The sequence below is a fragment of the Nicotiana tomentosiformis genome, chromosome 3, assembly GCF_000390325.3.
Source record: "Nicotiana tomentosiformis chromosome 3, ASM39032v3, whole genome shotgun sequence".
NCBI lineage: Eukaryota > Viridiplantae > Streptophyta > Magnoliopsida > Solanales > Solanaceae > Nicotiana > Nicotiana tomentosiformis.
The window spans coordinates 97,262,200-97,279,210 of record NC_090814.1 but is presented as its reverse complement, the minus strand read 5'-3'; the positions used below and the strand labels follow the sequence as shown (position 1 = coordinate 97,279,210).

At 37.4% G+C, this 17,011-nt stretch overlaps 1 protein-coding gene across 1 annotated transcript; it reads right to left on the bottom strand.

Annotated features, from left to right (window-relative positions):
- Positions 1 to 821: 821 nt before the first annotated feature.
- Positions 822 to 5,611, bottom strand: LOC104097025 (cysteine proteinase inhibitor 6). Its single transcript, XM_009603526.4, has 4 exons — positions 5,147 to 5,611; positions 2,512 to 2,731; positions 1,890 to 2,035; positions 822 to 1,131 (listed from the first exon to the last, which is right to left on the bottom strand). Exons 1-4 carry the CDS (start codon positions 5,393 to 5,395, stop codon positions 991 to 993), a joined length of 756 nt encoding a protein of 251 aa, XP_009601821.1. The 5' UTR covers positions 5,396 to 5,611; the 3' UTR covers positions 822 to 990.
- Positions 5,612 to 17,011: the final 11,400 nt, after the last annotated feature.

Here is a 17,011-nt window from a genome sequence, read left to right as displayed (position 1 = left end):
CCTATTATGAAAAAGAATGTGTTTATATTTGATGGACTCATTTTTCAATAAAATGTTCATTCCTTTTACATATTTGATTGCTATAAATATTTTTCAACAAAAATATTTTTTTCCATTATGAGTAAAGTAATTTTAACTAAAATTATTTTAAATTTTTTATTTTATAGAGTATTGTTTACTCCGACTAACACTTAATATTTAGTATTTTTTAATAATCAAACTTTCATCAAAATACTTTCCGCTTGCCAATTTTATTAGTAATCCTTAATATATATACATATATATAGAGAGGGGGAAGTGCTCCTAAACACTCACCAATAAGAACTCGAATAATATTTTTCAAGAAGTATTTTTCATGAAATTTAGTAACTTTTATTATACCAAACACATCATGTTTAGTTCAAGCAAATTATTGTTTAATTATTCAAATCATAATCATGCCAAATAAATAGCTCGTCTAATCACTTGCTTGCAATATTATATTTACTTTCATCTTTTTTGTTATCTTGAAAGTCGAAAAGACTTGATATTTGAGTATTTGATCCGTCACAACTTGTTGGGATGGTTGTTATGTATTGTTTCATAATGTATCGTATAATATTGTATTGCATTGTACTGTATCGTTTTGACGTATGCAATGTTTGGATATATTTTCACGCACCAACAATATGAAGAAGAAAATTATAAAATTATTTTTAAGAAAAGGTAAGATACGAGATAAAATGACTATATAAAAAGGTAAGGTAAAAGATAAAATAAGATTATTTAATAATATAAAATGTCAAGATGAGAGAGAAATTAAGGGAACGACGCGACCACACTAGAGACAGAAGCCCAACTTCAGATAAAATACAAGCAGAAATATATAAATTGTGCTGGTTACATGCTTATTTACTTCAAAGATAGATTATGTATCTCCCATAGTTCCATAGTGGGAACATTTCTTAAAACTTTAAAGAGGTAAACGACGTCCAGAGCTAGTTCAACAGTTTAGGAGTGGTCAGGCTCCATATGATTCAGTTGGAAGGCACCTTCTTTATTGTGGTGCACTTGAACTTTGAACTTTTCTTGCTTCCCTCCCCTGCTAGTTTTGATGAGCATATGAAGCTTCATATTGTCCTCCTCAATGACCTGTTAAAAAGCAAATCGACTTCAAATACAAGGTACATAGCAATAAAATTCTCTTAAAAAAACTATCATTTCCCAGAATGCATGCAAATGCTGCTGCAAGGGAATTTGGTTAGGAAGGGCGAAAGGAACTTCGCAATGTAAATTCATCCTGAACAACTTTCTATGGTAAAGCTACCATTAATATTTGGGGTGCGAAGGTGGTTCTCAAGTGTTTGTAAAGACTTGAGTGTGAAGACATCTGTGCAGTAAGCATCACAGTTTTGATTCAAGATTCTTCTCACATCACTTGAAGTTAATTACATGCCCCTCTGTTTAAAAAAGAATGGCACTATTTCCTTATTAGTCTATTTCAAAAAGATTGGCACCTTTCGATATTTCCTTAGCAAGAAAGATTTATAGCCACACGAGTGATATGATAAGTTTCAGACCACAAGTTCTAAAAGTTTTAGAGCCACACAAATGATATGACTTATTTAAAACCACATATGTCAAAAGTCTTCTCTTCTTTATTAAAGTTTGTGCCAAGTCAAACTAACATAATCTTTTTGAAACGGAGGGAGGGAGTAGTTCTTTTCACCCTTCTGACGTTTTCCTCCCTTTCCGGTTAAGGGTTACAAACAGGTCATGATGTCCGGAGTATGGTTGATAATAATTTGCAGATCTAAAACCATCACACAGTAACAGCTTGTTTTGCAAGTTACCCGCATGACAACCCAATCTCTGGCAGAAAACAAGACAAACATGAAACAAGGGCATACCTCAGCATTTGCATGAACAATCTCTTGGAGTTCATATGGAAGTAGTGAGTTGGATCTCTGCTGGATGGTCTTAATTGCATGCTCTGCAGCTTCTTGAACCACCGGGTCATGCACAGGCACTGATTTCAATCCAGAGCCTTCCTCTTCTGCATAATTTAAAAGAAAGAGAAAAGGACCATCAATCTAACAACTTCACAGAGAATCAAGTTTCCAGATGGTTCCATGACCATATATAACCACAGCAATAATTTGGAGAAAACATTCTCTACTAGAAGAACTAGACAAAACTCCCTGCGATTCACCTCGGATATGCTGTTCTATATTTTTTCTTCTTCAATAGAAGACAAAGAATACCAGAAAACAAGCCAGACTAACAGAATAATTAACCCAAGTCACAGGCACATATAGCAGAGACCTGGAGAGAAGCACAGAAGTATCTGTACGTAAGCGCAAACTTGACACAAACCTATATCACCTGACCAGTTTCTCAAAAGAACCATTGTTGAGTACTAGTGAAAGCATTACGCTGAGTTGATTTGATCTAATAAGAGTATAACTGCAATCGTTGTTGATTACATTGAATAGAACACATCAGTAATTAACATCAATAAGAGAGAGCTACCTTGCTTAACACCTAGATCTGAAGAAGTTAAGGTAGGAACATCTTCAACATGACTGAACTCTTGAAGTTCCTTGAAATTCAACCATGGTTTGACCCAAACCTTAGCCTCATAGAGTTTCTTTTTTCCAGCATCTATGACCTCAAGAGTCAGATGGTGCAGTGTACCAGCAACAACTTGCTCTCGCGCCTTCACAACTCTGGCCAACTCAATCATCGCATTCTGGAAAAAAATTGCAGAATTGAAATCTCGAATACTCTCATGCTTTAAAACGTTTATTATAATATATGCCTTTTATCAACATAACGAGTACAAACAAAATGATTGTATCAAAATAAGGTCTGCTATCAAAAGGTGTTAAGAGGAAAAGAAGCTGAATAAACAGGGAAAACGCTTGTCCCTTATAGCACATACATTCAACAAAGGAAGGTGATCCTTGGACTGGTTAAGCAAGTTCTTGACAAAGAGGACAATCAAGATGCTTTTCTGCTGTTTTCTCCAGAATATCCATGTGTTTTTTACTACAAAGAAATACCGAAATAGTCTCCTTAAAAACTTCTTCTGTTTTTATCACAGCCTGAATTGTGTTTCTCATGACTCTCTAAGTACTACCCATTCCACTCTTCTAAATAAACCTCCCTTATTCTCAGACTCAATAGTCCTTCTTGTAAATAATGTTTGACCACAAAGGCAGAAAGACTAAAGCTTACCAATCAAGAGAGAATTTTTTCTATTAAAAGAAAGTGGGGGATTCCGCAGTACAAGAATCAAGAATAAATAAGAACATATGAACATTTTCTCTGCTTATCTCTCACCTTCCCGGCACCCGTGCATTCACTTGATTCTCCACGTAAGCAATCATTTTTTAATCAAGATTAAAACAGAATATCCCAAATTGTAAGTGAGCCTGTACAGGCCAAACCTGCTGTAGATTCTGTATGCTGTCAGACGCCACTAATAAAAAACAGTGGTTAACTGACAAACAGAGAAAGCGCACGGTGACTCTTTGGATCTCAATTCAGTTCTCCCTGGCAATTATAACTAAATGTCTAAATCTTTAAGACCCCTTTTTTGTACTTGAAAGGGACAACAATAGATTTACATAATGAGAGATGAGAGACGCAACTACTGTGTTAACTCTCCATCAAGACATATCTTCAATGAGACTGCAAACCATACATTCACTTTTACTGTTTTCTCACTTTAATGCTTTTGAGCACTCTTTTAGACAAAATAACTACCTTTGATATTTCTGCAAGCTGGGCCCGCACTTTTATGAGGGGGCATACATCTATCTCACCTCTTCTCAACACTTTTCTGAAGGTCATTTTTGTATGAAAGATGTCATAGCTATACGACCACAATTAGGAAGCACAAATAATTCTTAACATCATCCTTGTCATTACAAGGAAACCAGGAAGTCCATGTCTCAGCCAAATCTCCAGCCCAAGCAAGATGACACATGTGATAGATAACCGGGATACGAAGTGCATGCATACGTCTTGGCGAATAGTCATTATTGAAGTTACAAACTCTTCAATCAATAAAGAAATTCGCATAGATTATAAAGAAAAAAGAATACATAGCACAAGTTACTTCTGCTATATACTTGCCATTTGGTGGTCTAGCTTGCTTTTCGCGGTGAAAAAACCAAACATAACTCCAAAGTGACCCTGTTAGACTAGTGATCCTTCCCTAAAACCAGCACTACATCTCGAGAAAAATAGATAGATAAGCATGCATCATAGTGAAGCACTATCATGGATAACCCCTTTTGGGGAAAAAATAGAAAGAGAATAAAGTGAGGGACTATAAATTATAAAAGGAACTTTACACTAGATCAGCCTAAACAAAAAATGAAACCAATAGCTTAGCTGGTAAGCTACTGGAAAAGACCTGGAACCCCTTTTTGAATCTCATTACAATGTGGGTTCAGCTGACTCGAGCTCTATCATGGAACCCCCTTTTGGGAAGCCTTTACCCTTTCAAATTCTGCAATAGCAAAAAAATAAAAATCCAGCACTAGCCTGATTTGCGCTAATATAACGCTATACTAAAATGGATCGAGTGGATATTATTATGAAGAGAAAAGATCATTGACACAAATCACTAGTCCCAAAGAAAATGCCTGAAAGGTCAAGAAACCATTAGGTGCTTTAATCAAATTACAAAGCACTGAAACCAAACTAGAAATCCCAAGGGTTCAACTGCCTCAGTAAACTAACCTAAAGTGAGATTTTTTTATTTTTTTTGTAACGATGCGTCAGGGCAAGTTGGCGCAGACCTTAACTAAATCAATTGGGTACTCGCTACCTCCCAGCGGACCTAAAGTGAGATTATTTTAAAAAGAATCTTACTTTCTGTTCATTTATACAAATTTTGACCAAGTATTAAGGTATAATCGTGTGACATTTTAGTTAAATTGAGTGGCTGCTGTTCCCACTTCCCATCATTTGTCGCCCCAACACAGTAAGGACGCAGTACTACTAGTAGCAATATTTGGGGGGGGGGGGGGGGGGGGGGAATAAGGTGAATGATACGCAAAAGCGTACAGAGCCAGGGATGTAGAGAGATCAAGTGCGATGATACTTAACGAAGAAGAAAACAGACGATAGAGATTTATTTTGGGAAGCTAACCTCCTTCTTGTTGTGCTCGTCGACGGCAAATTTTGCAAGGTTATGGATCTCGTCGCTGTTCTGGGACGAAGCATGAGAATCACGAATCCCACCAAGAGTAGTCATCTCAATCAGATTATTTCCTTTCCCTTCCTCTTCCCCGCAGAATCCTTCGGTTTTCCCTTGTTCGCTTAACCCAAACGCAGAGAACAGAAAACTTAATGACAGAATTAAAGCAAATAGCAGTGTGGTGTTACCAAATACTCTCATCTGTGGACTGCACTCTTTTCTCTTTTCTCCTTCAACTTAACCAAAGCGAATGCCTTTTGTCTTTTTTATTATTTTCATCGACTCCTTTATCTTAGTTCCTACGTTTCCAATTCCCAATGTCTTTTACTTCACAACCGACACGCAGATGGTTTCATTGTGGCACGTAGCGTACGCGTGTTAGCTCATTGGGATTCTTTTGCAAGTTTCGCTGAATACAAATAGGAAAATTGGGGGAAACAAATTATACGGCAAAATCAAAGTTGAGGAAAAGCCCAAAACCAGATCTTAGGATTTTTTCATATGAATTACTAATAATACGTTTACTTTAATAAAGTCGTGCACTTTTAATCATAACACTGAAAAAAATTTAAAAATATATATTATTTTTGGCTTTAGACTCAAAATCATACATATTCTTCAACGTTTAACACTAATAGTCCATTTACTTTAATAAAGTGATACACTTTTAGTCATAATACTAAACACATTTTAATTTTTAACAAAAATCTAAGATCTGACAAAATATTTGTTCCCTTTATTTTCTTATTTACCGAAAAAAATAAAGATAATAGATTTATCTAGATAGCAAATAGTAAATATACATAGAGTTTATTTACTATTTATCTATTTACTATACGTAAAATATACATTTTACTAAGAAATTTTAAACACCGTTAATTTTTATTTGCAATAATTTTTATCTAGATAACCTCAAATGGTATCTATATTTTTTATCATATACATAATATTTACTATACGCTGACATAAAATAAATATACGTAAAATCATTGCTGAGAGTAAAATAAATTTTATTACTAAAATAAATGTACGTAATATATATTTATTATATTTTTTTATTTCATGGGAGTCAGCGTATAGTAAATATAATAAAAATTAAAAAAAAAATTAAAAAACTAAAAGCTAGGAAATCCAACGCCCTCTACGAATTCCACCAGGAACGTGAACACAAAACAGAAGATTGTATCACCCTGAGGCAAGAGGTAGCGAACATATTGCAGCAATGGCACCTCAAAGAGCTGCTCAGCGACAAAGGCAGGAACACCTTCTCTAGGGTTCGAGAACGCCAAGGCCCACCGAAGCCAACCTCACCAGCTTGTACCATCAAAATGATTATTGGTGGCAGCGATGATGCCTCCATCAATGACATCAAGTTCACCACCACCCACAAGCTCAAAAGATCGATCACACATGAACGGTATGCCAGACTCGAAGAAAGTATTATCTTCGACGAGTCAGATGTCAACGGTTTGACTTTCCCTTACAATGATGTCCTAGTCATTATTTTATGAATTTTAGATGCTTATATTAAATGTATCATGGTAGATGATGGAAGCGGAGCGTGCATCATCCATCCCCGAGTCCTCGCCCCATATGAGATTCGAGGATAAAATGGTGTCACATTGCATCACACTAACCCGTTTTAACAATGCAGTTAAACGGACTTCGGGAGAAATTACACCCTCGGTCCTCACCGGTGGGGTAACTCTAGAGACAATGTTCCACATCATGGACCAGCCCACCGCTTATAATGCCATAGTGGGACGACCATGGATAAACCCTATAAGAGTCGTCCCCTCCAGCTTATACCAAGTGATCAAATTCCCAATACCTTGGGGAATATTTGGCATACGAGGGGAACAACACACGTCCCAGGAGTGTTACTGAATCAACATGGACAACACGACAACTCAACAAAAGAAAGATAAGAAAAAAGAAGCATATGAATCAGCAAGGTCGAGGTAGCCACGAGAAGGAACTTGGGAAGTCATTATGGACCTCGAAACAGTCGAAGCCGCAAAATCAACCATAGAATACCTTAGCCCCATTCAATTAAACCACAACAACCTCAGTAAAAAGGTCTACATCGGCTGCAAGCTCCGAAAACCAGGTAAATTTAGTCAATTCTTAATAACTAACGTAGATTTGTTTGCCTTCAGTCAATGCAAATATGTCGGCATCCCCAAAGAAATCGCCACCCGCAAACTGAACATTGACCCCTTTTATCCCTCGGTAAGGCAGGTCTGACGAAAGTTCAACACCACCATCAATTATGGTGTCCACGAGGAAGTAGAGAAGCTACTAGTGAATGGCTCAATCAAGGAATCGAAGTACCCTAAATGGTTAGCCAACGTGGTGATGGTCAAAAAGAAAAATGGGAAATGGAGGATGTGTGTGGACTTCACAAACATGAACAAAGCATGCCCAAAAGATTTATTCTTGTTATCACATATCGACCAACTCATCGATGCAACAGGCGGTCACGAGCTGCTAAATTTCCTAGATGCATATTCGGGTTATAACTAGATACTCATTGTTGCACCCTGTTTTGCGCGAGTCAAAACAAGATTCAACTTGTGGGTTCCATATTGATGATAAAAGAGTGTCGCCACCTAATATTTAAAGGTATACTGGGGTACCTATTTATTTACTAAAGATCATTTCTTTATTGGTCTGCTAACCGATGAGATTGTGGGTAAGGGTTCGTGTTCTTCCAAGGGCAAAGTGTTATGCACCCCTTAAAATCTACCTGAGGTAGTTCCATAGGACTTGGACTATGTTTAAATGATTAGTTTTTTGTATTCTGTATAATTAGTGTTAAAGGGTACGGTATACTATATTAATTTAGAACATGATACTTGCAAAATGGTGGATAGTTTTAAAAGGATATAAGTTTAAAAGTGTCTTGAAAAATGAGAATTTAATATATGTGCATGATATTTGTGTTTATGAAACATATAAGAAGGGGCTAAGTTATAAAATATTTTTGTATTTCAAGAGTATGACTATTTGTGTAACTATAATGAAATAAAGATGTTTTAATGAAGTGAGCCTAAGATGTACCTTGGCTTTCAAAATCTTAATTCTTAGACTTGGGGAAATCGTTTGAAAATCTTTCATTGGGCGGCAGAAATTTGTTTTGAAAGATTCAATTTTCTTTTAGAAGGTTGGTTTTGGATTCAATTTTCTAGTTTTGAAAAAGAGATATTGTCGTCCTTTGCTAAGCTATTTTTTGCTTCAAAATCTGCATGAAACATTAGTAAACATAAGAATAGCATGAACAGTATATAATTAGCCAATTAAAACTAATTACTATTAAGCTTAATGCGTCTTTTAATCCTATGTTCATTAGGGCTTGCCTAAGTTGCTTACATGATTCAAAGGGTAAAGTAAAATATTTAATCATATATGATAAGTGTAGTGCCATATACATGTGATAAATATAAATAGCATAATGTAATGAAGTAGTAAAGGTTAAGGAAATACTCTGGTTTGGGCATGAAAGAGGTAGGCCTAGCAAACAGCAGGAATGGACAGCAGTGGGCTTCAGACTCCCAAGTGCACTGGTACAAGATTTTGGGCCTGAGTTTATTTGAGAACTCAACAGACCCAATAGTTATACACGGTAAAAAAAAATAGAGAATGTCGTTAGATATAATACTCTATACATGCAATAATGCATGAAATATATAGGTAAATGACTTGAATAAATTATAACAACCAATAGTAATTTGAATTACGAAAGTTATACTAATGTGGGGCCATATATGGTAAAGTGATTCACATTGAAATTCTTTCGTTGTCATTAATCATTAAACCTATAAGGGAGTAATGAATGTCAATAGATTAGAGGCTAAGAGTAAAGTTCCATTCAAGGCCAAGGCTCTCTTTGGATCCCTCACATTTCAAATTTTCCAAGGGTCTTAAGGCCCAAGGCAGTACTTGTGTCAGGGAGAGTAGCCTAACCAAGAGCTAAACTCTACCCCCAAATACCACTCACACTCACTCTTCCCCATAGGTTTAAGTGACAATGAGGCACTTTCAATGTAAATTCTGACACCACAGTGATACCATGCCACAAAAGTATATATACAGGATACTACAAGATAACATGTTCATATTATTATAACCGTATTCCAAAACTAAGTGCATCATTTACTATGAGTAACATGTTAAGTAGGTTTAAAACAAATCAGCTTTTAAGCATACATAGAGGCAGAGACATTATCATACTACTGTTAAAGAACCAAACGCATGCGATCATATATCTTAAGGATAGAAATAATACATAGTTCAAGTCTGCAATAGTTTATGAACACAGATACATCTGCCTTAACAACCTTCAATTAGACCAATCAAAGATTGATTTTGACTTAGGTCTTTCCCCCTAGCACACACACAGGTTAGCGATCCTAATTGAGACTTCTAAAAGTGTTAACAAAGATATGGACTAATAATTTTAACTAAACTTTTAAGGAGCATTAGTAGATGGAAGATTAACAACTACAATTAGAGCTTATAAAGAGTATTAACAACATTAAATGTTAAATACTACAAATGGTATTTCCTAAAGAGTGCTAACACAGACACAAAATATCAATTTCAATTAAAAATGCAGATCAGTAGCCTCAATTAACAGGCACAAGTTGATAACTTCAATTAGAACATTCAGAGTGTATTGACAGAGATTTAGAACAACAATCCACAGTTAGGACTCCTACAGGTATTACCAGAGATGCCAAACTACAAATCAAAGGTTCTAAAAGCATTAACAGGGTTACAGATTCTCAACCTAGAATAGAACTTTTAGGAATATTAACAAGATCACAAATTAGCAAGATGCAATTAGAACTTCCAAATATATTAACAAGGTCACAGGTTCACATATTTAATTAGATCTCCTAAGTGTACTAACAAAATCTCATGCTATCAGTCCTACTTAACTTTAAAATTAGTGACACAATCACTTATTTTTAATAGTTTTACCTTCACACTAATCTCATTGAGAACAAAGCACGTTGTTATATACAAGCAGTAGCAACAAGAGATTCTCTTATAGTTCACATAGTAGGTTTAATACCTTTAAGAGAGCTTAGTGAGGTTTCAAAGACAATCCAGACATGTATGTGGTTATGAAGGACAAACAGAGGCACTGAATAACAAAAATGAGTGCTAAATCACAAGAACACACACAAAGGACACTTAGCAGAGGTCATTTTATGAAAGTATTACTAATAGTATCACCCTATGAGCCTTAATAAAAGGATATGGGCATCTTCACATTGGGAAACATGTTAAGCATGTATGGGATAGGGTTTCAAGTATAACGAAACTTAGCAACAGTATTTTAGCTAAACAAATGTGTCACCATGACTTAAATACATCTCATCCTTACTTCATGGCTTAAGCTAAGTGTAAAGTAATCTCAGAACATACACAAAAGTGATATAAAGATATAACTAGATTAAGATAGGTTTACATAAACAATAATGAGTTCAATCAGCTAGTTAGCATAATCACAGAGGCATGTCAAAGAGATAAAACAAGTTTAAAAATCATGAACTAGTATTTCTAAACTAAGGTAACAAGCTGGTGCTCAACACTAAATGACTCATACTTTGTTTAAATCTGGACTATTAAGTAAACTACAAAAGTAACATTCAAAGCATATTAAGCATAACAGTCAGAATAGTGCTGATAGAATCATTAAAGAGGTATGAAACTAGGTATTAGGAACGTTAAAAAGTTATTTAGTCACTTTCAAAGTTAACAGTAAACATAAATCATTAGATGTATATCAATATCAACATATAATTCTGATTTCAACAACTCAAGAAAGTTCATGATCGCAGAATCTACTTAACAATCATAAACATACAAACCAGTTAAAAAATATGAATACATTGTTTAATAACATCATTGAGCAAAAGTAGTAAAGCAATTCATATTCAGAAACTTAAACTAGTAAAAAAAAGAGTAAGGTCGAGGTTTTACTGACCTCCTTGGGGCAGCAAACTAAACGAAGGTTCAAATTAGCCTTTTAGGAAGCCAAGAGCTCAAGCTCTCAATCAGTAACAAGCTCAGAATCAGAAAAGAAAGGCAAAGTAGAAATTGATCAAGAACTTAGACTTTAATCGAAATGTTCCTAAACAACTATTAAATTCTCAAATGCTAGGTATAGTTAGTAGGTATATCATGTTGTGTGTTAGGTGAAAATATTAAAAGCCCCAATGTATAGTGGTTGTTGAAGCCCTAAAGTTCACAAATTCAAATTGATACTGGAAGATGACGAAGGATGGATGATGATAACAAGGAGGGTGAAATCAGAGTAAAATCAGAGTGAAACAAATGGAGAAAATAAGTGAGAGCCTTACCTGAGTGGGTGACAATCGATACAGGTGAGAAACCATCGGATAAAGACTGAAGGTCATTTCATTTGGCCTCTGGCTTTGAATAATCATCATGAAATGCTCATGCATGAAAGATTTTGTTGCAACATCGTAGGCTTCAAAGACTGGAAGTTGCACGTTTGTGTTTAAGTTCAGAGAACTCAAGATTTCAAACTCTTGTGATGAAATGGGGAAAGACCCGGCGGGATTCGCGGGCAGGGAAGGAAAAGCGGATGATTCAGGGTCAAGATTTGTGACCTTGCACAAATTTGTGTAAGGTTTATTTGATTGATAAGTTATGTGAGTCGAGAGACGGAAGAGAGAAAATAGAAAGGGCGGCGGCGGAGTCGAGGAGAGAAATGATAAGGGTTTTGGGTATTGGGTTGGCTGTCTCTGAGTTATGTTTGAGAGATGGGATTTGGGTCGTTGATCATTTAGATCAACAATCCTGATTTATAAGGATTTAACATTTTTTTATGTGGAGTTTTGGTGTCCGTTGGATCTTTGTCATCAAACGGTGAGGATTAAGTCTTCTGAGTATTTTAAAATTAAAAAGAAAACGAAGTTAAAACTCGACTGTTGATCAAACAGATTGACAACCCGGATTGAGTGTGCTTCTTTTGTGAGTATGACAGACGGGTTGTGTGGTAGGTTTTTATTGGTCCAACGGAAGTGGCATGGATTGCCAAAGTGGAGAGGAAGGGGTTGTTTGGACTGGGTATTAGGGCATGGGCTTGCATATGGGCCAAAAATGAATTTAAAAGATAGCCACTTTGTGGTTAAATAGAGAATTGCAATTATATACTTTAGCCATTTTAATCCCTTTTGAAATTAAATTAAATAAACTTAATTGTTTTCAATAAAATATAGTAAAATTATAACTATCAAATACACCACTAACTGTTGTAATTAATTATTTATAAAAATACTTTTTTTTAATTGTGATATTAATTTCGAATTATTGAAATGACATACCAATTAACTAAAAAATCAAAGAATAACTAATTAACTAATTGTAAGACCTATGCAATTTATATAAGGTTATTTTAATAATTGTAAGATAGTAAATATGATATATTTATAATTACAATTATAACATTGAATTATCAATTTCAAAATTACTAATACCAAATTAATTTGTAAAAATAGGTGTTATAGATTGAAAAATATATTCAAAATATTCATTGTAAATTATTAAGTATAAATAAATTAATTTTAAAAGGGAGGGTCAAAATTGGTCGTCAACACTAATGGAAGAAGAATAACAAGAAAAAACCATGTTCATCACCCACACGGAAATACATTGTTATAGGGTCATGCCATTTGGGTTGAAGAATATCAGAGGTTGGTCACAAAAATGTTCAAAGACCAACTCGGCAAAACCATAGAGGTATATATCGTCGACGTGTTGGTCAAATATTAGGGTAGAGGATCATATCGACCACTTGAAAAAAGCTTTCAACATACTGAGACAGTACGAGATGAAACTAAACCCCGAGAAATGCGCATTTGGCGTAGCCTCGGGAATTTTTTGGGGCTTCTTAGTATCCCAGCGGGGTATTGAAGTCAACCCAGATCAAATCAAGGCTATCGATGGGATACATGAGCAATTGACTGCTAAGAAGCAAGTCCAAAGATTGACTGGTCGAATTGTCGACCTATCAAGATTTATCTCGCGGGCATCCGATAGATATCATAGGTTTTTTGGCGTACTAAAAAAGGATAACAACCTCGAATGAACGCCCGAGTACGTGCAAGCACTACGAGAACTGAAGGCATATTTGTCATCACCACCTTTACCTTCGAAGCTTGAACCCGAGGAACACCTCCTCGTCTACCTCGCCGTCGCTGAAGTAGCAGTAAGTGTGGTCCTGGTTCGAGAAAGCAAAGGTACACTATCTCCTATTTATTACATCGCTAAACCACTTGTCGCTGCCTAAACGAGGTACCTACACCTCGAGAAGTTAGCCCTGGCCTAGGTCATAGCTTCACGAAAGCTTAGACCCTTTTTCCAATGCCACCATATCTCGATCGTTACCACTTTACCTTTAAGCAATATTTTACATAAACCCGAGCTGTCGGGGACGCTGGTCAAATGGGCCATCGAGCTAAGTGAGCACGACATTGCATACCAGCCTCGAACAACAATAAAGTCGCAAGTGCTCGCTGACTTCGTCACAGACTTTAGCGCAAAAGTAATGCCTCAGGTCGAGAGAGAAGTCATTCAAATTTCTCTTCAAACATAAGACCTTTGGGTCCTATACACCGATGGCGCATCCAATGCTTTCCGGATCGGGACTGCGACTCGCACTTGAGGTCCCCACCGGTGAAGTAATCCGCTAGTCCATAAGATACCAGGATATGACTAACAACGAGGCCGTGATTGCAGGGTTGAGGCTAGCACTCAAATATGGGCAAAGCGGCTGAGACTCCATGATTTACAGCTCGTAGTCAACCAAGTTACAGGATTTTCCAAATCAAAGAATAACTGATGCAAAAAATATCAAGCTGAGATTTGTAACTTGTTGCTCAATTTCGACGAATGCCAGCTCGACCAAATCCCACGAACTTAAAACATCGAAGCAGATGACCTCGCCAAACTGGTCACTGTCACCAAAAGCATCACGGCAGGGGACAAAAGCGTAGTCTATCTCCTCAACTCGTCACTATACCAAATCGTGGTAAAATCTGTAAGTTTAATTTGGGACTCGCGTAATTATATTATTACGTATTTGCATGATGGCACCCTCCCAAATGACAAAAAGGAAGCTAAAAACTAAGGATACAAGCGGTCAGATACATACTCTTTAATAACGACTTAAACAAGGGACCATATGACGGTCCTATGGCAAAGTGTTTAAGCCAAAACCAAACCCAGCACGTTCTCGAGAAAGTCTACGAAGGCCATTGTGGCGCTCATTCCGGTGATCGAGAACTCGCCAGGTGCCTCATACATGACGGGTACTACTGGGCCACCATGAAGAAAGACGCCTTAGAGTTCGTGAAGAGATGCGAGCAATGTCATAAATACGCCCCAATAATCCACCAAGCAGGCGAACACCTTCATTCGATCACCTCCTCATGGTCATTTATTAAGTGGGGAATGTAAATCGTAGGTCCACTCCCATTGGGGCGAGGTAATGTACGATTTCTTTTAGTTTTAGCTTACTATTTCTCTAAATGGGTGGAAAAGTAAGGACATTTTCTCAAATTCGCGAAGAAGAGGTAATTACTTTCATATGGAGAAACATCATCTGCTGATTCGGCCTACCTAAAGAGATAAGTTGTGACAACGGGCCTTAGTTCACGGGGGAGAAAAACTATCGAGTTCTTCGAAAAATGGCACATTAAGAGGATACTTTCAACTCCATATCACCTAGCCGGGAGCAAGCAAGGTGAAAAAGAAGCTTGAAGAAGCCAAGGGATTGGTGACAAAAATACTCCTAAAAGTATTATGGGCACACAGAACCACCCTGAAGACGAGCACGTGGGAGACGCCTTATTCCCTAGTCTATGGAACACAAACAGTTATACCAGTTGAGGTCGGAGAACCCAGCTGAGGTACTCCCATGAAAGCGGCACTAGCAATGACGAGAGTAGAAGGCAAGAGCTCGATGAGGTCGACGAGCAAAGAGATATGGCGTACAAAAGGATGGTTGCCCAAAAGCAACATGCGGAGCGTTACTACAACAAAAAGGCAAAGGTCCGACCACTCAAGATCGGGGACTACGTACATAAAGCCAAAAACCCAAGCGAACAGGGATCCACGAGAAGGCAAATTGGGAACCAACCGGGACAGACCATACAAAATCATAGGCAAAGAAAACAAGGGTTCATTCTGACTAGAAATAATGGAAGGAAAACCCCTACCAAACAATTGGAGTATCAACCGCCTCAAGTACTTCAACTTCTAGAAAACAAGAAGTGCCCCCAAGTCATACTTTTTTTTCCATCGCTTAAGTTTTGTTCCAATAGGGTTTTCTCACGGAGGTTTTTAACGAGGCGACGAGTGGGACACTTCGAGTTGGAGCGTATACTGGGACTGGGACTGGAATGCCATCCAACACCCAAAATTTAAAACTTTCTCCAAAAATTGCCCAAGGGCAAAATAATGTAATTAGAGCAACGATGTCAAAGTAATAGAAATTCACATTTATCGAAACTGCTCTAAACGAAAGGTTAAGTTCGACCAAGCTCGAACAACACCTACCGGCCATCAGCCACAACTTAACGAAAAGTTAAGTTTGACCAAGCTCGAACAACACCTACTGGCCAACGGGCACGACTTAACAAAAGGTTAAGTTTGACCAAGCTTAAACAACACCTACCGACCATTAGTCACGACTTAAAGAAAGTTTAAGTTAGACCAAGCTCGAACAACACCTACCGGCCATCAGCCACGACTTAACAAAAGTTTAAGTTCGACCAAGCTCGAACAACACCTATCGGCCCTCGGTCACAACTTAACAAAAGATCAAATTTGTCCAAGCTCGAACAACACCTATCGACCCTCGGCCACAACTTAAAGAAAGGTAAAGTTTGACCAAGTTCGAACAACACCTACCGGTCCTCGACCACAGCTTAACGAAAGGTCAAGTTTGACCAAGCTTGAACAACACCTATCAGCCCTTGGCCACATCTCAACTAAGAGACATACTCGATCTATATAAACAAAGGGCCGATATGGCCCAAGGATATTCGGTTAAAAGGCTACGGTCAGCTAAAAAACGGCAACAATAAAAGGGATAAAGAAGCAAAACATGCAAACAGATAAGCAAAACACACAAGTATAGAAATAAATCGCAGGAATGAAAAAGTTACATGTAAAACAAAGATCAACTTTGATATTCATACTTAGAATTTTTTTTTACAAAGGCGCTTGAAGACGCCAACAAAAATACACAAAAAAGTTAAAACAAAACTACTGGCCATTGCCGTCATGATCCTCAACACCCTCACCGTCTTGGCTTTCAATATCATCACCATCCCGATCTTCAACACCATCGCCGTCTCGGCCTTCAACGCCCTCGACATCCCCGTGTTGACCATAGGCAGAGTCATACCATGCACCGCCCGCAAGTCAATAAACATCCTCATCCTTATCCTCATCGGAACCAGGTCAGGGCGTAGAAGGATCATAGCCACAAGCAAGCCGAGCCTCGTGAGCCTTAACCTGAACATCTATGAGGGCCGCCTCAAAAATGAAGCATGTTTCATGCAAGTCACAGAACATATCCAGTAAGGCTTCAGCATAGATCCACTCTTCATACAACTCCCGAGGGATGCTGGAAAAATCAGAAGCATTCGACGAAGAAGGTCGCGCGAGCAGTTAAGCTTTCTCGGCCTCGAGCGCAATAACTTGATCATGCAGCTCGGAGTTTTCCTTATCCAGCTCTCCAATCCTCTCCTTAAGTCGATCCTCCTTGGA

Excerpts from the sequence above, each read along its gene's own strand:
- LOC104097025 (XM_009603526.4), bottom strand. The coding sequence starts at position 5,395 with ATGAGAGTATTTGGTAACACCACACTGCTATTTGCTTTAATTCTGTCA. Across the intron at positions 2,732-5,146 it reads ACGAGCACAACAAGAAGGAG|AATGCGATGATTGAGTTGGC; the intron begins GTTAGCTTCCCA and ends ATTTTTTTCCAG. Across the intron at positions 2,036-2,511 it reads AGATCTAGGTGTTAAGCAAG|AAGAGGAAGGCTCTGGATTG; the intron begins GTAGCTCTCTCT and ends TAAATTATGCAG.